At 40.7% G+C, this 21,178-nt stretch overlaps 1 protein-coding gene across 3 annotated transcripts in view; it reads right to left on the reverse strand.

Moving 5' to 3' along the window:
- The window catches only part of zfh2 (Zn finger homeodomain 2), an 84,420-nt gene that overhangs the window by 34,863 nt on the left and 28,379 nt on the right, over positions 1–21,178 (reverse strand). For 2 of the 3 annotated variants that reach the window (XM_066284465.1, XM_066284466.1), the window contains exons 3-4: positions 13,153–16,067; positions 7,130–10,160 (exon numbers count right to left, since the gene is read on the reverse strand). In XM_066284465.1, the coding sequence (XP_066140562.1) occupies positions 7,130–10,160; positions 13,153–16,067 (5,946 nt within the window). Of the gene's footprint in view, positions 1–765; positions 1,365–7,129; positions 10,161–13,152; positions 16,068–21,178 lie in introns of those variants that run through there. The other variant, XM_066284467.1, reaches the window with a different exon arrangement.

Below are 21,178 nucleotides of genomic sequence, written 5' to 3' on the forward strand. Positions count from 1 at the left end.
TAATCGAAATTCGAGGAACTTGTAGTCAAATTTCCGAAAACATATTTTTTTAATTTTGAAATTTAAAATGACACTTCTGAAAACCTTATGAAGAGGATTAATTTCTACAACTAGTGAAGAAAAAATTCATCGGCATTTACTAAAAATTTTATGTTTTATGCTCTATAAATTTAATTTAATATTAGCGTTCACTAAAGTTTTTACGCACACGCGCTGGAAAAAGTCTCATGCATGCATGTCATTGTCAAAAACCCACAAAGTTTTTTGACACTAAGAAATGTCACTTTGTTATGCGTGTGTAGTAAAGTAGCGGTAAAATCACTTTACTTATGTCCGGAGAACAAAAATTTTCTTTAAAATTTTGGCAAATATTCTTAAGTGAGAAAGTGGAAAATTAGGGATATCTTTAGAGAAATTGCCGTTGGTGGACTGAGCATCTTTAATCACAATGACGTAATATGTCATATCGGTGACATTAAATAATCCATTAGATCTCATATACTTTATAGACTCTCTTTACAGCAAGATCGAAAAATTTAGGGTTTCTTTGGAGAAACCTTTACTTTCAGATATAATTGCACTATACATTTACTGTACGAAAATAATGGAAAGCAATCCCCGAGAACCAGCAGATGACTTACTTCTTCCTGAGCTTCTCAGCTGAATTCTTTTTAAAATTACAAAGACGTTTGCACTATTAAAGGCAAGCTGTGGCGTATCAAAAAACTTGTACTTTTTGTAACGTAAAAAAAAAACAAAAAAATGTAAAGTAATAAAAATCGATTTATTACAAGAAAATAATAATTTATCACTATACACAACTAATTTTTCAGACACTGTGTATACACTAATAGTAAAGGCCACGTTTCTTACAGATCTATTAGGAACTTAACATACAAATTTATTAAACTAATTAAATAATTACAAGGCGTTACAAAGCTTCAGGAGATATAAAGCTTCACTATTTCACTGGGAGCTAAAGTATAGCATATGTATAGGTAAATATCACATTTTTTGTTTCAATTACATTTTGAGATTGTCATCGTATTTCAACGCAGGCAAACGCACAGGTTCTCGGCAAAAAAAGAAAAAAGTACACATATACAATTTTATTTACAAGAGGAAGTTTGCGAGGTTATTCAATAGAACTGTGGTTGGCCACATATACGCATTCCCTATAATAAAGGCGAAGGAAGTTCAATCCTCTAGTTATCTATTCAGATATATAAAACGTAATACTTAGAAGAGTGTGGAAGACGTGGACGAAGAAAAACTCACCAAGGCCAACAAAATGCGGAAAATAATATAGGTAAACAAAAAAGCAGTCTCTTTTTGGGTGTTGCCACGTGCAGGCTGAGGCTAACCTGAAAATAAAACGACACAAAACGTAAAAAACAGAAAAAAAAACGAAAATAAATAAATAAAACAATAAACGAAGTAACTAACGCAAACGCAACGCTACAAACGGGACAAACAACAAAACAAAAATGGACAAATACACAAAACAAAAAGTTTAGTAAAAAATTTGTCCACTTACTATAGTTGTACTGTTTCGTATAAATCACTACACTACCTTTGAGTAGCAGATATTTCTGTCAGTGCGCCACTTTCAATATCACATTTGAGTACGATACAATCGATAATATGGCTCATCTCTAGCAGTTCTAATTAAAACATTTATCGGTTTTAATACTGTCAGTGCGAGAACAGTCACAACTCTGCTATCGGGTGTTTAAAACGTATTTATTTTCTGCACGCCCCTGAGATTAATACACCCCAAAACAAAACTAGAACATACGGGGTGCTCTCGACAAGACGTGTGCATCTTTAATAATTGACGAAAGGGAGAGAAAAAAACGAAGAATGTGAGGGAAAATAAGGAAAACACGTAGCATATACAGGACTTCGGCGCATTACCAATTCATAATATGGGCAAATACAATGGGGGGATGAAATATTAATTCATATTTCTCATTTCTTCGGGTATAGAAGGGCGGAAATTGGCTGTTTCGGGGATAAATAGGAGTTTTCGATTGCTTTGTGGCGTTCGAGGGTTATTAAGAGCCGTTTTCTTTGGGGAAGATTGTCGAATTATGCGTTTTTTCCGTGGATTATTAAGATTAGCCCTCGAATACAGACACAACTTGCCTCATTTTATGCGTAATGGAGAGAAAAGGGGAGTTTATGCGAAGTTGATCTAACAGCCAGACATAATCCATAAAGGGTGTGTCCCTCGGGTCAATTACGAAGAAAAGTAAATATTCTCATAGACTGATAAACGCATCGCTGCCTAAATACAGAGTGTTGCAGCTTTAATTTTTTTTTCGCTCTTCAGTTTTCAGATTTTCGGAATATTTAACTCGAATGTTAAATATATAGTTAATTTCTCGAGTTCCAAATCTGTAGGGATGTCTTTCCTAGGATTCTTGTAAACACTTTAAACTGTTCTTGCCATAGGCTACTGACCATTCACTTCAGGAAAGTCGAAGTCCTTGATCAATTTAATATTTTTTTAGTCTTTGGCATTTTCTCATCTCCGTACAATCGCGTTCGATCTGTTTCGACTTATTTTTTAATGTGACACTCTGTAATGCATTAATAAATCTTATTAAAGTGAATTTCAATTGAATCGTAAGGATAACTGCTAATCCCCAATTCAAACACCTAATATCATATTTTTTGTCGTAAAATCGATTAAGTTCCAATTTGTATAATTCGGACGAAGTTTTAAGATCGATATCGATTAGCAAATTAATCGACATTGCTGTAAATCATTCCTTGCCGATTAATGTGTTTCCTTCCAATAAACAAACCATGTAAATTAAATATTAATAAAGTGGAGTTTTAAAATGTTAGAACGTAGTTTGGAACTATCGATTAGTAAGCTCAGCATTAGTACTCAATTTTTACTCAACTCCTAGAAAAAGGTTAAGGCTTTTATCGGATAGAACCTTACTTGATTTCATAAGACCTACTGAAAATTGCCAGGAACACGTATGGAATCCCCAAAAAGCTGTTAAAAAAGGGAAAACAATCTTACAGCCTGGAAAATTTCCGGGCCTTCGTTTCAGTATCCAATGAATAATAAACGAACGGGGCGCCCTCTATTTTCGGAGGGGCAGTTAATTATGACGTTTTGGAATGATAAATTACCTGAGCGCGATAAGGATGTATATAAGAAATTCCCGGGGAGAAAAATGGTTTACGGAGAGGGGCGGGAGGGATGGCTGCGAAACAGTGACGGCGGATAAATGAAGATAAAAATGTTTTATTTTAAGACGCACTTGCGACTGACTGAAAGCAAGACAAACTTCGAAATGAAATTTCCGTGCTCAGCAATCGTCCGATAAAAAGTCAACGGACATAAAATCCGGTGGCAAAAACATTGCACAGAGCTAAAGAGTACAACTTTTATAATCGACGATCGTCGGCCAATAGCACGGCGTAATGCGGTAGCTATACGAACCCGATGCTCGTTTGTCTTATTGCAAAAGTAGAATGAATCTCCGGGGGCCACGCCCCATTTCGCGCGAGCCTTCTCTCTCTTTCTCGTCCACAACCCGTCGCATGTAGCCGTCCTTGTTCGGGGCTCCGTGACGCGCGTAAATCGTGATTTTTGCTCGTTTTTATCGTTTTCTTGATTTGTGTTTTCTTAAAGCCCGAGTAGTTTGGATCTATTAAGGCGGATTTATTGAATCGGACGTACAGTCTAGATTGCCTATTTTTCTTCGAGGCTAAATACAATATGACTACAAAGTACTCATGTATTTTTAGCGAGTGTCACACATTACGGTAGTGAGGGTTCAAAATTGCACACAACACAAATAAGCAATTTGATATAATTTTTTACCCCACACGTTGGCTGCAAGTTATTTCAACTTGTTAAAATTCTTGGCTTGCAATGGAATTCAGATGTTTTTTCGCTGTATTAGTTGCCTAATTCACAAAAGAATGTGGTTAGAAATTCAGCAAAACCCTGGTAATGTTTTCACATTCACTGAATTTCTAACCAAATTCATTTGTCAAATTTGATTGCTGCCACTATCTTCTACGAGAAACGAGGGAAGGGGAAAAACATCTGCATGACGTTCTATGGCGAGCCGAGATTTTCAATAGGTTATAATAGCATATACATTAAGGATAAGTGGGAAAAATTACCTCATACTGTGTGTTTCTAGATAAGAATTTCCAGTACAGAGACAGTGTAAACAGTTAGGGATGCGAGATTGGTCCATTAAAAAAACTTGCTTCTTTTCGCTGTTAACAGAATTATGCCTGGAACTTTTGAAAATAACTGCAACTTTCCGAGGAGAATCGAATAAATATGACGATTTTTGTAAAGAATTTTAGCGCTACTCATTGTACAAAGTTGAAAATTAAGGTATTATACAAACGGGGAAGAGAATATTTCCACATTTTTCCAATTCTGCCATTGGCAGACAGGCTGTTGCTAACTGTGCTTGTTTCAAAGAAAGTTTATGTGAAGTTTGCTACAATAGCAGATGGCGATCTAAAAGTCTAATATCGTTGAAAACGATGTAGGGACTGTTGCTGTTAGGAATTCCCGAACGTTTAAATTTTGAAAAGGGCTCAAATTGCGCATCTCCTCGTTTTTGAAATTTGTGTTTCGTTTTCGCTGTAACCGGCAGATATAGATCTTGTACCGATACTGAATTCTTCTAGTGGAGCCTCAAAAGTACAATTTGCGATCCTTACCTTGGAAACAATTTATACGAGCCTTCAATTAACCCTTCATATTTGTGGTGCGCCCATAACAATGCCCACTTATTAAAATTACAACAAAAGTACAAGACATTCATTAATAAAAATAAAATCAATAAGAAGACATTTTCATGTAAATTGTCCGGACATGACTCAGTCGCTTAACGAGATACAGCCACTCGAATGACCGCGGGGTTCCTTTATATCACCCCGTATATAAATCCCTACTGTGGGGTAAAAAAACGATCTCACTGGTGCCACAATTACGAATATTTTTACCGATAGCTAGGGAGTTCTCGTCTCAGGCTTTTTATGCCATGAAACGATATTACACGAATGCTGGAAGTGAGTTTTTAACGATACGTTAAAAATACTCACGGCAAAACTCTCCGTGGCAGTTATATTAGTTATGGATCGCGTCTTTTATTATTGGCAGCAGTATTTTACTGCCGATCCGCCGAGGCAATAAATAACTTTTTTGCAATTAACATAAAACACAATGGGCTACGCTCATATGCATGTCCTGCGTTATTAAAATTACATTTCGTGACGGTCATTGTTGTTTTTTCTCGTCCTCTCCCTCGCTCTCGTTGAGGCTGATCGCCTCAAAATGTCGAGGATCATGTCGCTAATTTCGAAAAATGGACCCCAAAGTGCCACAATGGGCTTTATTAATGAAAAAATACAGCGGGTCCCTCGGTTCTCTATTGTTCAAAGGGCTAATCCGACCCAGGTGTAAGGTCGCAAATACACATTGCAGTCCTTTTGAGAATAATTTTTCTACCTGGTTTTAGGATATCAATCAGTCGATAATGTAAACAGCTGTTTTGTTTGCATGGTTTTGACAAAAAGCCCCGATATTTCGGTACCATTCTCGGAACCCGGGCTATTGTCTAATTTTCACTCGTTTATAAATCTAGAAACGGTCTTCGGCGCAACAATATAACCGATGCTTCTCTGAGTTCACAAATTATTGGGCCGATGAAGAATTCGTCAAAAACAGGCGATTTCTAAGAATATTTACAAGAGAACTGTGACGGTCGATTAGCTGTGCCAAATATCAAAATATGGTCGGTCGACAGGGAGATCTTGTAGATTATGGAAGCGAGAGCCAAATGAGGCGATTTCAGTGAGTATTTGGGAAAAACCAGAAGGCTACTTCCCAAAATCTCTCTAGAAGCGATTAGGTAAAAAGATATTATTTCCTGAATGTTGTAGTTCAAATTTGCTACAGTAAAACAGCTATAGAACATGTGTAAAAGCATTAGAAAAAAATATTGATGCTCGTGTAAAAGCCTCCAATGATGGTCCGAAAAAAGTCATAAGGCGATTGGTTAAACGGTAAAACGGTGAATTGGGAGCAGCAAAGGCGCTACATTAATTATTGAGAAAACGCTAATAAACAATAATACAGCATATTTACAATAAATAATATTCAGAAAATAATGGGCCACCTTAAAAAAAACTTTAGTGGCCAAAATTCTTTAAATCTGATCGGTTAAAATGACATTTTGCAATTTTCCGTTCGTTGGAATTGCAAATTTGCCAATTGTTCACAACGAACAGTATTAAGAAAAAATATTCTGCCTCAAAAAGGCGAAAAAGCTCCAGTGGCGGTGCCAAAATCTTAAAATCTTGCAAGATCTATTAAAGCGCAGGTTCTCCACTTCAGTCGGAAGTTTGAAACGCCTTAAAAATCTCCAGTGGCGACGCCAAAATCTTTGAAAATGTGATGTTTACTCGGGGTTTTAAGTAGAAATTCCTGGCTTGGCAACACCAATTAAAGATTCAGTGTCGCGCCGTCAAAAATCTTTTAAGATAAAGTCGAAAACGTTTCAAGATCATCCATTCTGCTATTTTGAAACCGGACAGTAAGTGCATTCAAGCATATTTTCTGGGCCTATTAATTCCTTAGTATCAGTTACCTATAGGGTGTCCCGCAATTAACAGAACAAAATTAAATTTAAAAAAACATATTTAGAATGTAATTCTAAAATTTTAAATAAATATGGATGTTCTTCGCCAAATTATAACAAAAAATGTTTTTTTTTTTAAGTTTATCCCGATATTTCGATTATTAACTTTTCGTAATACTGCGTATGTATATCTTCACATGATGAATAAGCGTCGGTTGTTCAGTCGCATGCCTTTAAATATGGGACACCCTGTATACTGAGAAAAAACGGAAGTAATTGCGACGTAAAGCGGCCCTGACCAAGCTTGTAGCTATTCCGAACCTGTTAAGTACGTCGCCCCAACACAGCAACAACTGATGCGATCATTTCTCTGTTGGCAATCGTTCATGTGATAATAAACTGATGATAATAAACTGGTAACACCTCAAACGGCCACTCCGCGAAGGCCTAAACCCGTTAAGCTACTCTAACTATAATAAAAAGGCACTCACCGTTTGCTCCAAACATAGCGTGGTGAACGTACGGGCTCTGCACCCCAAAGTTGTTGGAGCCATTCCCCAAGGCATAGAGCTGCTGGAACAAGCTTTCAGCACTTTCGTCTTGTTCTGCGGTTTTGCTTTGCATCCCTGACATCTGAAGTAGCTGCAGATGAGTGTTGTTGTTCAACTGGCCCTGCTGTTGCTGAGCGCTGCCGGTGGAATCAGCCCCAGATCCCCCAGGAAGCTGCGGCACTTGAAATTCGTCCTGGCCTTCTTTCCCCCCTTGGCTTTCCAGGTACATGCGCACGTTAGCAATGTGCGCTTTCGTAAAGATATGGTCTTGAATCGAATACTTGTGAGAGTACTTGAAATTGCAGTACTTGCAGTCGTCGGGCAGTGCCGGATTGTCCCCTTCGGATTGACCGAGGACTTTATGAAGCGCTATCTTGCTTTTCTTCTCTTTAGCCCTAGCGTTCTGGAACCACACCTGGATAACTCTCTTGGGAAGGCCTATTTCTCTGCCCAACCCTTCACATTCTGCCATAGTGGGTGTTTTGTAGTCGCTGAAGAGTGTCTTCATAATCTTGACTTGAGTGGAGCTCATCTGGGTGCGGTATCTCTTGGAGCCGCCAGAATTTACTTGTCTGTGAGTGTTGCTTTGAGTACTGCTCGCAGGCGAAGTTGGGTTACTTTCGTCATCGATGTATTCTGTGGTCTCGGACATTGAGTCGCTACGCTCATCACACATTGATCGCTCACTAAGGTCGGTTAATGGACCCGTATCGCAGAGCCCGTGCTCCATTGATACTTTCATTGGCCTAGACAGATCTACAGGCTTCGACAAGTCCAAAGGAATCTCCCCTCCCTCAGGCTTCTCGGTTTTGATCTCACTCTTGTCGCCATTAGAGGAGGCAGTGGCATGTTGCTGCAGTTCGCTAATGTACCTCTTCATACTCTCCTCGTAATATTTTTTAATGGAGCTCTCCATGTCTGGATGAAGGGCTGGGAAAAGCGGAGGTGCTAATTGTTGCTGTTGTTGCTGCAACTTGTCACTACCTCCAGACAAACTAGGAGCACTCTCCAAGCTGACTTCTTCGTCTGGTAGGGCGTCGATGTTGATTTCCCCCCGGGCGCATTGATCTGCATGTTTAGTGGTCAAATGGGACTCCAGAGCACTTTTCACTTTGAACAAAGCAGGGCAAAAAGGGCACCTCTTGTTGATAACTTGGGCGTGTGCTCTGAACTGGCCCTTCCTCTCTCTGGCTCTGGTATTTTGGAACCAAACCTGCACTACCCTCTTCTTCAAACCTACCTCCCGAGCAATATTCTCCAACATCTTTCTTGAAGGATTACTTTCGATCTGATACTTTTGGTATAGGTAATCCAGCTGTTCAGGTAGAATTGTAGTTCTGAGGCGTTTGTCTTTTGGTTGATCCGAGGCGTCGCTCTCTACGTCACCAAACTCCTCAATCTTTCTCTTTTGCCCTGCCACGTTGTTCAGCATATTCAGCAAGGGATGGTTTTGAGTTGGTGGCTTCGCTTCTGCCAACTGTTGTTGTAATTGGGCGTGCTGCTGAAGGATTCCGAAAGGGCTGTCTGGTGGATACGATGGGAACAGATTGGGGTTCATCAGATGAACCAGCTGGTGTTCCCTCCAGAGCTCGAATCTAGGGAAAACTAGGTTGCACTTGTCGCATTGAAAGGTCCCCTCTTTACCATCCGATGGAGTTGGTGACGAGCTTGGAAAATTTCCTTGGCTTGGCGTGGGGGTCGTCGGAGCATTGGGCTGGCTTGGGCTTGAAAGATTTTGGGAAGGCTGTTGCGATTGTTGTTGATTGGGTTCTACGGTGGTGCTAGAGTTAGAATCTTCAGAACTGAGGACTGCAGCGATCTGTGCTGCCGCGGCCTGCGCCTGAGCACTACGTTTAGCGTCTTCCTCTTTGAAACAATGAGTCTTCTGATGCCGGATTAACTCATAATATCTTTGGAACACCAACAAACATTTCTTACATTGGTAGTTTAAACCTGGTGTTCTTTGAAATCTATTAGCTCCGCTTTCATCAATGCCTGGAGCTGGTTCCGCTGCGGGTTGATTCTCGTAAACCTTTCTGGCCTTTTGTCTAGCGTTCTGGAACCACACGACAATGACTCTAGGACTCAAATTCAAAAGTTTTGACAAATATTCCAAATCGTCATCTTTAGGATATGCATTGTTTTCAAAGAACTCTTGCAATACTTTGATCTGGTAGTCTGTGAACCTGGTTCTATTTGCCCTTTTGCCAGTAGAAGAGCCTGGACTGCTATATTCTCTACTAGGGCTCAAACATCTGTTTGGAGTCAGCGGAAGCATCCCTTGCAGGCTGTTGGGGTTCGGAAAATTCTGCTGGCTGATCTTTGGCGGCGGTAGCATTGAGGTATGGTGGCCCATGTTTAAAGTAGGTGTGCTGGTCGAGAGAGATCCTTCCCCAAGCTGTGATGCGATTATTGAAGTAAGATTCAGACTATTTGGAGTGGTAGGTTGTGACGAAACATTGATACTCTCAGTGGAAGCAATTGAAGTGGCGGGACTTTGGGGGGGCTGCAAGTTTGGAGGTAAATTAAAGTAATTTGGAGGTTTGTCTTCCATGGACTCCATTTTGTGCTCTTCAACGGGTTCTTCTTTAATCTCTTTTTTAACTTCTGCAGCAGGAGAGCTGGTAGAATCTTTGCTCTTGTTGATTTCGTCACAGCTGCTACCTGAAGAGCTATTCAGTGGTAAAACTTTGGCTTCCCCGGTCTTCTCGTACTCCTCCAAGTTCAAAGTGGTGGACGGCGGGTTGTTGAAGTTGTAAGGACTATCTTTGTTTCTTTGTCTTTCCTTGAATAAAGTGTTACGGAACCAATGCTTGATCACCTTAGGGGGTAAGCCGCTCTGGTTAGCCATGTCGTGGATCTGGTCTTCCGATGGTGAATTATTAATGTCGAAATGCGCGCGCAGTATTTTCAATTGCTCATCGGTAATACGCGTTCGCGCTCTCTTCTGATTTGCAGCTGCGTTCGCAACCTGCAAGAAAGTCAAGCATAAGTCACACGATTAAAATTCATGCCGAGCGGTTTTGGTCATTTAGAGGGCCCCCTCGCCGACCAGGTTTCGTCCCTATTGATTTTTAAATATTCATTGTAGAGGAGCGCACAACGAATATTGATTTTTCACACGTATATTGTTGATGTTCATCAGGGGATAATGTGACAGCTGATTTTGATTATTAATTAAACCATTCGATTGTTTGCGGAATTTTAATTGGGCGTTTAACTCTCGGACCATGAGAACCAAATGCGGTATGATGTCATTGAAACCTGATGGGGTATTTACCTATTTACGATTAATGACGGTTAGTAACATCAAATTACAGCCGAGGGAATTTTATTTAGGCCCGCAATTATTATGGCTGTAATTGTTCTAGTGGATAATGACAAAACGTTCATTTTTAATAAGGAGGACACTTAGCATGGCTGGTTCTGTATTTTAGATAATTAATGGTCTTGGAGAAATGCTAACGGGACTGTGGTTGCGGTATCTTATTGTTTTCGGGTTGCACGGGGCCCAAACAGCAAAACACTACGTTGGAACTTGTTATGCACACGGTATGACTTGGCAACAACGCAAGGCAAGTATCTACATATGTGATTGAATCTAGAGCGAAGCGTACAGGCTCGCAAACTGTGACGTATGAAGGATCGCAGCTTGCATTTGTTATCAGATTTTCGCAGTTTAAATTGGCAACTTGGCAACATGTCACAGTATAGTCTTCTGTTATTGACCATAATGAGTGAAGCTTCGCCTGGCGATTGCGCTTTTAACAGGCGGTTTGCTGAAATATTGTCCCTCGAATATCCCGAGCAAACCCGAACTTATCTCGTTTACGTAACCTAAAGGTTATTCTATAAACCGAAGAGGTTGTAACGACCCGCTGCACATTCAGAGGTGTGAGGGTTTCGCGTTCTGGTTAGAGGTTCCATTCTTCTCCATGGGTCTTAATGGTCCACAAGCCATATCAATAGTACTGCAGTCGAAGAAAGTAATTGTTAACGAATCTATTGCGTGCATTTGAACCCTAAAGCGATGGCTGATCGATCCCAGGCGAAATACCAATCGCCTGATGAATTATAATTACGACTGTAGAACATTTCAAAATATCGATATTTCGAAACAGGCTTAATTGAATTGGCTCGAACAAAAAGTATACCGGTTCACGATGTTCTATTTGCACAACAATGATAATATTTTATTTAAATAAAATGTTTTACTCGCTGCCAGGCATTTCACAATAGAAATTAACACCAATGCTCTCGAAAATGTGTGCCACCACGAGTGTCATGTTTAAATTTGAATTTTAATTGTTTTTTTTTTCAAGACGTCTCTTTCTTCGTCCTCTGCTGGTCTTGCCTGCGTGTGTATGCACCTTTAACACGTTGTTTGGCCACCAACGCTCTCTTTGTCAGAACATATTCAAATTTCAAGTGATTTAAATTGTAAAAATATTTTCCAATGGTCGCCGAACAAATATTTAGTCCATGCATTTTTTAATTTTTTTTTTTTTTATTTTTTTTTTTTTTTTTTTTAAGGTAAACAAATGGCCTTGCGCTCACGTACGTCCCATCGCGACATCCCAGGTAGAAAACTTTTAGTCTTAAGGGACACAATTTCGAAAACTGATTACCTTCTGCTTATTCTTCACACACCTGCGCCCATTATTCGCAGCTAACTTTACGGTATCCTTTCATTTTCGACATTGTATCTGGGCCCTTTGTTACCGCTCAGGCTCCGGTATTGTGTTACAACTAGGGCGAATTTTTAGTTTCTAATCTCCGTTTTTAACAATAACGAACCGCCGAAATTAGTGTGCAGGGCTTAAGGAGGATGCATGCGTTTTCTGGGAATTTCAGCCCTTTGGTCCGACACAAAGAGGCCTGCAATTACCTTAACGTATTCCGGGACATATTTCAAATGCCCATTGGTATAAATGATCGCATGGAGCGCAAATTCCTGCATCCGACCGCTTGTTTAACGGGAAATAACGCCGAGATACTTTATAATTACTCCGGGTCGCGTTAATTTTGATTTAATGGTGTGCCTTGTAAATATCTCGAGAACATGCTGAGGTGCGCCCAATAAATCTGCGCTGCTTTAATTGAAAATCGTGGACAGGAAGCGGACACGGTCTTCAAAACTGACGTTTTGTGCGGTTTTGCCTCGATGGACAAACGGACGCTGGTTTTCGGGCATCGGCGGCGTTCTGGTGGGCACCCGCCGCATTTCCAAGTCGATTCCGAGGCACGTTTGCGAGCTCCACGAGGGCATCGCTGGCGTATTTCATCGCGGAAGGTTCCTTGACGGCACCTTTAGGAGAGGATCGTGACAATTGCCTCTCTAGATGCGTTTAAAAACAGATAAAATTCAAAATGATCAACTTTGTTCCATTAATCCGAGCGCATAGACTGTGAGGCGCAAGCGCGGGCAATATATTTTAATCACGCGGTAGCGCCGCACACTGTTGCCAAGTCACAAAAACGGTCTCAAAAACTAGATAAAGTTCGCTTAGGAAGGGCCTGCCTTGTAAACTCGTTTAGATTTTAGAGTCCCGCAAAGTGTGTCGGATTTAAAAAGCTCGCCCTGCTTAAGGAACGTTAGAGCGAAAGCTGTCTGCACACCTCAATGCCCTTGCTGCAGCAAATATTTCCCTAGATCCAACCCTGCGGCTATCACATTGCGAAAACTGATGTCTTTGCCGTTTTTTACGCAAACAACCCGATATTTTCCACGGACAATTAAGATACAGTGTCAAATTACACATAAAACAACTTTAAAAGCGCTCAGCTTGTTAAAACACAGATTGAAAGCTTTTTAATGCAGTTCCCCCCATCGTCGGGGACGGCCCCATAAAACATACTGCCCATAAAACCAAAGTGGCCGATTAAAAACCTGTCATTAACTGCCATATTTATTTTATATCCCATTGATAAATCAACCCTTAAAAAAATCTAAAGGTACTTACCGCCTGCTGTTGCATCAGTGCGGCCTGCTGTTTGACCAACATCGACTGTTGTTCCTGTCCGGCAGCGGCGAACTGTCCCATGGGGTCGTACGGCGGGGGAGGCATCATCATGGGCACCAATGGAGGTTGTAGATTCATCGCAGCCAGTGCGTTGAGTCCCAAAGGCAATCCCATTCCCATCATCTGCATCACGGGGTTGAAGTTCAGCTGCTGCAGCTGCATCACGTTCAAAGCCGCTTGCATTTCGGACATTTGCTGGGCCAACGCCATCGGATTTTGAGCCATGGTCTGGGCCAGCATGGCCTGGATATTAGGTGGAAGGGAATCAGTGGAGCTGGCCGGAGTTGTGCTGCTTGTAGGAGTGCTGGGAGCTGTGGATGTAGCCTCCGGTGGAGTTTGTAAGTTGAGCTTAACATGTAACCCATCCTTGTGTTCTTCTATTATGTCTTTGTCCGGAGTTTCGCTCAAGGGGCTGCCGTCCCTTTGGGTGGTGACTGGAGTAGTAACTCTGGGCTGGGCGGTGGAAGTGGAGCTGGTTGCAGCCGTCACCACCACAGTTTTCTTTTCGATTTCGCTTTTGAGCTGTTGGGCATATTTTTCCAGGTACTCCAAAGGCACTAAGTCCTTGTGCACTTCCTCACAGTGGCTCTTCAGTACCCACACACTCGAGAACTCCTTGTTGCATGTTTGGCACGTCGATTTACTCACTTCCGGCAAATTCTCATTGTCTTCCTCTTTGTCACTATTCGGGGACTTATCGTCGCACTTTTCTTCTTTCACTTCTTCGAGACGCACTTCGGGCTGCTCAATAGGTGCCAAAGCCGCTGCTGCTTCTTCTTCCTCTTCCACCTTCATTTTTAGTTCCGCCTCGGCTTTTTCCCTCTGACGCCTTTGGTGGCTCTCATTGTATTGCATCACTATGTCAAATCCATAACCTTCCAGTAAATGCTTGTAGATCGGGGAACCCTTTTTTACTTTCAAGTCTTTATCTTCGTCATCGTTATTACCGGGTAAAACGGCCATAGGCGTTGCGAACAGGCAGTACACCTGGTGCGCACTCAACTGATCTGGGCTCGTAAAGGAAGCACCGCATTTAGGACAACAAAACCCTTGCGAAGGGCTCGGAGGGGTGGGGCAGGGTTGTTTGCCCGCCTCCCCACCACCGCCGCTGGGTGTTGGTGATGGTTGCTTCGGGGACTGCGTGGCGTCGGGTTGCTCAATTAACGGCTTGGAAAGGTCAATCTGGCCGGTCATCGCCAAATCTTGAAGTTTACTGGCTCTTGTTTGGTGCAGCACGCTCCTCATGTGAATATCCAATGTGCTCCCTTGAGTGTAGGCCACTTTACAGATGTTGCACCTGTACTTCTTCTTATCGTCCTCGTCGCTTGAAGAACTCTTAGGGGTCAGTGATAAATTTTGTGCTTGTGCAGCTGATGCGATAATAGGAGACACTGAGGGTGAATTATTGTTATTGTTGGCCTGCTCCTGCATCGCTCTCTTCAGCTTGTGTAGGTGACTCACGGAGTTGTAGTGTACCAGCAAAATGTTCTTTTGTGTGAAACTTTCTTTGCAAACGTCGCACTTGTAAGGCCTATTGGGGTCCAGATACTTCTCCATGGGATACGTCAGCTTCTCCCCCTTGCGATGCAAGAGTGTTTTATTGTGAGCAGTGAGGTAGCTCTGACGCGTAAAAGCTACCCTGCACCTGTGGCACTTGTACTTCCTATTAGGGTCGTTGTAGCTATCCTCGGCCATTGCCTGACTATTGAGGTAGTCCTCTAGGAACTGTTGGTCTTTGTAGACGATACTATCGTCAGAGTTTTCTCCGTCATTGGTGGCAGCGGTCTCTTCTTCTTTGCTCTCTTCCGCCTCCCCTTCGTTATCGTTCTCCTTCTTCAGTAGCTCGTTAGTGGAATTGTCCAGGATTTGACCTTGCAACCCTGCTAACAGCAGGGGATTGTTCATCAAACTATGCTTGTACGCATTGAGTTCTTCATCGGTAAGTTCTGAGTGCACGCTTTCCACATGTTTGTGCAAAGCCACTAGGGACCGAAAACTGCGCCCACACAACACGCACTTAGTGGCATCTCTGATCATATGGTACTGCGAATGGAGTTGCAGCTTTTCCAGAGTTTTGAAAGCCAATGAACACTGATTGCATCGGTACTTGTAGACGTGTTTCTCGCTCACGGACATGTTGGCAATGGAATTCTTGGCGTGGACTTCTTTGAAGTGCATTTGCAGGGTGTGCGCAGTGGGAAAAAACTGATTGCAGCCCTTCTTCCAGCAAACGTAACCAGGACCACTTGGAGTCTGTTTTACCTCCAGTTGGTGTCCAGTTTCGTTTTGGTGATGGCACAGTTCATCCACGTTTCTGAACGTCTTGAAACAGGTGTTGCACCTCTCACTTTCGCATTCGTTGTTTTCGTCACTCGTCGGTGACAAAAGGTCGGGATTTTCTTCGTTGTGGGTTGCAGTGTCCAGTTTACCCGAATCTCTGGATGAAGCTGGAGACACCTGGTTCTGTGAAGCAGCTGCGTTGGGGGTTGATGTCCTCGAGGCTTGATTCAACCAGTGGCTCTGGTCAACCAACATCAGGAGTCTCTGTAGGCCTTCGCTGTTTACTGAGTGCACTTGCATAACGTGTCTTTCAAGACAGGAACGCCCCTTGAACAAGTCTTGGCACAAAGGACATGGGATAACTTGCTGTTCCTGTTGCTGTTGGCTGAGGTTGGGTCCATGTTGCGCTAATATATGTGCTTGAATGCGCATTTCACTGTCGCTGGTGTAATCGCAATATGGGCATATATGAGGGCCCGGGTTTGCCTCTAGATGACTGGTGTCCTCCAAGTCGCTGGACTCGGTCTTATTCGGGTTGGAAGTGTCTATTTCAGAATTCAAACTGTCTCGACGCTCTGGAAATAAGTCGTTAACATTAAATTAGAAAAGGCGAATTTAATGGCGGCAATAAAAAGGTAGAGAAAATTTAATGGCGTAAGGAACCAGGGCTTGCCGTTAGAGCCTCTGCTCTCGACGGACTGGTGGAACCCTTTGAGATTATTTGTCTTTTTTTTTTTAGTTTTTGGTTGTTGTACCAAGGCCCGGTACTTTAAGAAGGCACGATACGACCAATGCAGTCTCTTCTATGAGTGTAAAATAAGATAACTGCCGAGACTGCTTTGGATTGATGCAATTATTTAGAGACTTCATAAAACAAGGGTCCGTTTGGCCTACACCGCAGCAGGTAAACGAACTATTTTTTTGCGTTTGTGTGCTATTTAAAGGCGTCTTGGGAGCCTCGTTACCACGCTAAAATTTCTCACGATTTTCCACGCAACCCACACTTAATTTCCAATTAAGTAAAGAAAAAAAATTTGGCCACTTTCCCAGGTGTAATTGAAAACAATGAGAAAATTTTGGGTGTGTCGAAAATCGGTAAGACAGACAGGGCGCGCGTTTTCCTTTCGCGCGCGGTTGTGCTTTCGGTTAGCAGAAACTCTACAAGAATCTCGACACCGAACCGAATTGGTTTGAAGCGATGACATGTTGATGACGACATAACAAATTTGACCCGGAATTCCATTGTTCCTGGTCGCGATGTTCTTCTGTTTTAATTTGATGTGTTATTTTTATTTCGTTTTTTTTTTGTTTCACTTGTTTCGTGTGTGCAACAATTTCGTTAAACAACTGCAGGGAAAGTCGAGATAAACGAATTAATATACGTTAACCGCTCGAGCTGGTTCTGAAAAATTGATACCATGGTACGTCCCCGACCTCATCGCTTTCAATTGTAAATCGGTTTTTTTTCTGTTTCGGTTCTGGTTGCTTCACATACCTGATTAAAGGAAAACGCTCACAGAGTTATAATAGCTCTCCTTGTTTATTGCACGTAAAAAATAAATAAAAAGACGATGAGAAATTTGAATGAATAAGGTCGGTTGAGAAGGCAACATCGAGAAGATCATTACTATTTTGATCAATCACGTCGTCACAAAAAGTGACTTCTTGTCGACCCAAGCTCTCCACTACCTGCCAAGCCCATTTTGACCGATTCACGAGGAGAGGTGAAAAAACGATATTTCTAAAGCGTATGGCTAATAATAGTTTTCTAAACAGCAAGGGACAAAGTGCTACTTTTAGTTCCGCGAATAATTTGAGGCCCACCACGAAACATTTTAACCAAAACGTATTGAGGAGAAATAAAACAAAAACAACTAAAAAGCGAAACAAAAAATTGAGAAAAATTGGGGAAAATAAGGAATAGTGGGAGCAAAGCCTTAAGTGATTTTTTTGATAATGATACTGAATAGGAGAGCAACGTAAAAGACTCAACAACGTGTATTATATTCTAGTTTGGCCTTTTTTGGTGGAATTACAATCAGCAACGCCGAGAGAAGAAATTGAACAATCCCCTGATCAGATATGTCGGTGCCATTAACATCAGCATTCACATCTTCACTCTGACTCACATTTCAAAACCAAAATATCATTTTTTGCGGAATTCTATCAATTTCCCCCTTTATTTTGTGGTTATTTATGCTTAATTTGATTCTCTACCTATCTGTAATAATAATTTGCAATCACTGAAATAACCGCAATGCAGATTTGCCTACAGACATCTGTTTCGTAATTTCATCACTTACTTCATACTCGTTGTAGCTACTTCTGCGTAAACGCTAAAAATTCCCAGCTTAAGCTTTCCCAGAAAATAAATCCACTATTCATTTAAAAATATTCTGATAAGGAGTCTTGGCGAGTGTCCTGTAAGATTAATGAAATCACAACTTCCATTGAACTTAATAAAATGCCTGAGATTCACCTAGGTCGAAACTTAAATCTTGGCTTAAGCTCGCCTCTACTAAGCTTGCCCCATATCAAGCTCGCGGCAGGACGATTTTTCTGTCACATTTGTGCATGTTTTGTGGACATCAGATATTATGAGGGCGAGGCTTATACATGAACAATTCAAATGTATAAAATTTGATATCCCAGGAGATCTGATACCTCAGCACTGTTACCGCCTTAAGAGACCTATCAGATGATGCAATTTTCAAAATTGGATACACTTTTGTGCTTGGGCACTCGGCTAGATGAAATGAAATTTTTCAAAAATTTGAGTTTGACTAGAGATTCAAAAGTTACGGTAAAAATTAAATCAATTAAAAAAACTATTATTTTAAATTATTTAAAATAAATGTATAAATTTTTTAATAAATTATTGTAATTATTTATTGCGAATTACTATTAAAGATGAGGTGACACGTGCGATGATCATAACGGAATAACATGTGCTCGCCGCTATTGAAAATGAAGTTCCACGTGTCTAAGAGAGTTTTCTTCTCTGCGTACAGATTTTACTGAGTTTGATCGGAACTTTAAGTTCTACCCCCATCCGGCCTGCATATCAAACGAAATTGAAAAGTGCCCAAATTACAAAACAAAGCAAGAACGAAAACGATATTTAGGGGCGGAAATTTGAAATGTGGGAAATTCCAGTGCAATGAACTAACTACTTACTGCAAATGGTTTTTCCAATGATCCGAAATTGTACCGATCATTATAATCCAAATACACTATATTTTTAGATTTGTAAACTTATTTGAAGTTGTCTACTAGCAAAAGGCAGCGTGCAATGCACAAATATTCGTTATTGATAAATTATTTGAACGTCATTTTAAAATAACCTTTTTGAGTAGGTAAGTAGGCGACTTACTTATGGATATAAGAAAGGAATTTTCATTAGAACAGTTCAAAACATCTTTCATTTTTTCGAAAAAGTTAACGGATTTAGAGACTCGTAGACTTCTTCAGTCTTCCTCCCATGTCATTTTTGCTCCAAACCGAAATTTTACAAATGTACATATAGTAATGTGAAGTGACTACAGTAAAGAACAAAAGAAAGAAATGAAATTTGGTATTTTCTCATAATTCGCACCCGAAACAGGCGATCAATGGAAACAATTGCTTAGTACTTATTAAATTTTTTAATGAAGTGAAGAATATTTCAACTGAAAAAAAGTTAATGATCTGAAAACAATTAAACTGATCGGTCAAGTCCGAAAAATAAAACGTGTTCCATTTAAATATCAAAAGTTGGGGTCACTTCCGGTCACACCGGAAACAATGAAACACGAAAAAATCCGTAATATTGTACGGGCCAAATAGAAAAAAATTACGTGACATTGCAAAAAAACTTACAGGGCGCGCCGACTTTCTGTTACCGCCCTGTACATTAAATTCCTGTAAAGGATCAATCCCGACATCACTCCAAGCATTACTATGGAGAAGTAATAATTCCATTATCAAATCAAGTAAAGTATTTCCTCGAATTCCTTCAGAATATCGAATAACATACGCTTGACTTCATGAATCCTTAATGCCACAACTGATGGAGAAATTCTGCAGATACCGCCGAAAAAAATGAAACCAGATATAGACATATCACGAACCCCACATTTTTTCACATCAGCATACAGGGTCTTCCGTTAAATCCAAAATTCCATTAAATAAAGAAATTTAATTTGGTTTCATTGATTTGACCCACGAGGAACGTGGGCACGTTCAATCGTGTGTTCCTATCAGCTATTTAATAAACTATGTATGTACTGGTTTTTATTTATTATGCATTAATGAACGTTGGGGAACTGGTCTTTTGATAGTTCAGCTTGCAGAGAAACAACACTTTGTGTACATTTGAATTTCACGGTTAATGGTTAATACAAATTAATGTTATGGTTATGGTTAATGATAAATAATGTAAATATTTTTGGGATCAGGAAACACCGGGGGCAATAACAGAGGAACAGATATAAGGATGATACGGAAGGACAGACACAGAAATTAGGGAAATTGCTGGAAAATTGATGAAAAAGGCTGCGCATTTACGTTCTTACCACAACGAGTTATAGAAGAACCGTCGATGTAATCATATGACGAGCTGCGAAACTGGAAACTGACGAAACCGAGTTGTCACCAAATAGTGAAATATTTTTATGAAGGTGAGGACAGAAGAGGCGCTATGTGAAGCATATCTCAGAGACAGCAATTGCCTTGTCGTGTTACTAACGCGAGTATCAGCAAAACGTCTAATGCAATTAAGATAATCGGAGATATTAATTTACTGAAAGGACAGTGGATATTGAAAAACTAATGGCAGTTATCAGAACATGTAAAATTACCTTACTAGAAGCTCGTTAAGTGAACTAAAACTAAACACTGGGTTTTGATACCGAACCACATTGAGGGCGTTTCGATGGTAACTGAGACGAAAGTAAAAACGCCAAGAACTGGGACCTACATAAAAACCTTTGTTCATAGCATATCGAAGACAGTAAAAATTTACCTGAACCAAGGGCAAATAAAACTTTGCCATCTATTTTATTGCCAAATGGCTATTTAGTGGCGTTTGTCTACGGGCTGTATGTTTAAAATTAGGCCTCTTCTTTTTAAGAGAAAGAAGATGATTTTGGGTCGTACTGGCTCAAGAAGTCTCGGGTAATAGATACGTATATCAGTCATACAAGTCAAAAACTGGCCTTAGAATTGGATTTAGTTTGAGAGGTTGATCGGATAATATTACCGGCAAACAAATAGTTTCACGAACCTCGGACTGCCGTTTGCGACGTTGTCAAACTGCAAAGTTGCTGTGATGTTAGGGAAAATGGGAAATTTATATTCTGAAGACACATAGAAAGGGCCCATCTAATGGAGAAAATGTGTGTATTTTACCTTTAAAGTTTTTTCTTTGGTTTTAACCCGACGTTGTGATAACCGAATTACACCTTCACGAGAAATTGACTAGCGCGTACATCAGTCAAATGGACCTGTAGGGTTGTCGAAAAAGCGATCCGACTTCGACCATCAAAAATCTCATTTATGGGATTCCGGCAACAAAAAGCGGCCCATAATGACCCCGTGTCGGACTCGTCTGTTTCCTTCCTCGATATTCTATTTCTTACATATTTAATGTACTTTTGTTTCCTATTTAATTCGATTTAAATTATTATTAGTTATAGCCACATAACGG

This window comes from Euwallacea fornicatus, chromosome 7 (genome assembly GCF_040115645.1).
Source record: "Euwallacea fornicatus isolate EFF26 chromosome 7, ASM4011564v1, whole genome shotgun sequence".
NCBI lineage: Eukaryota > Metazoa > Arthropoda > Insecta > Coleoptera > Curculionidae > Euwallacea > Euwallacea fornicatus.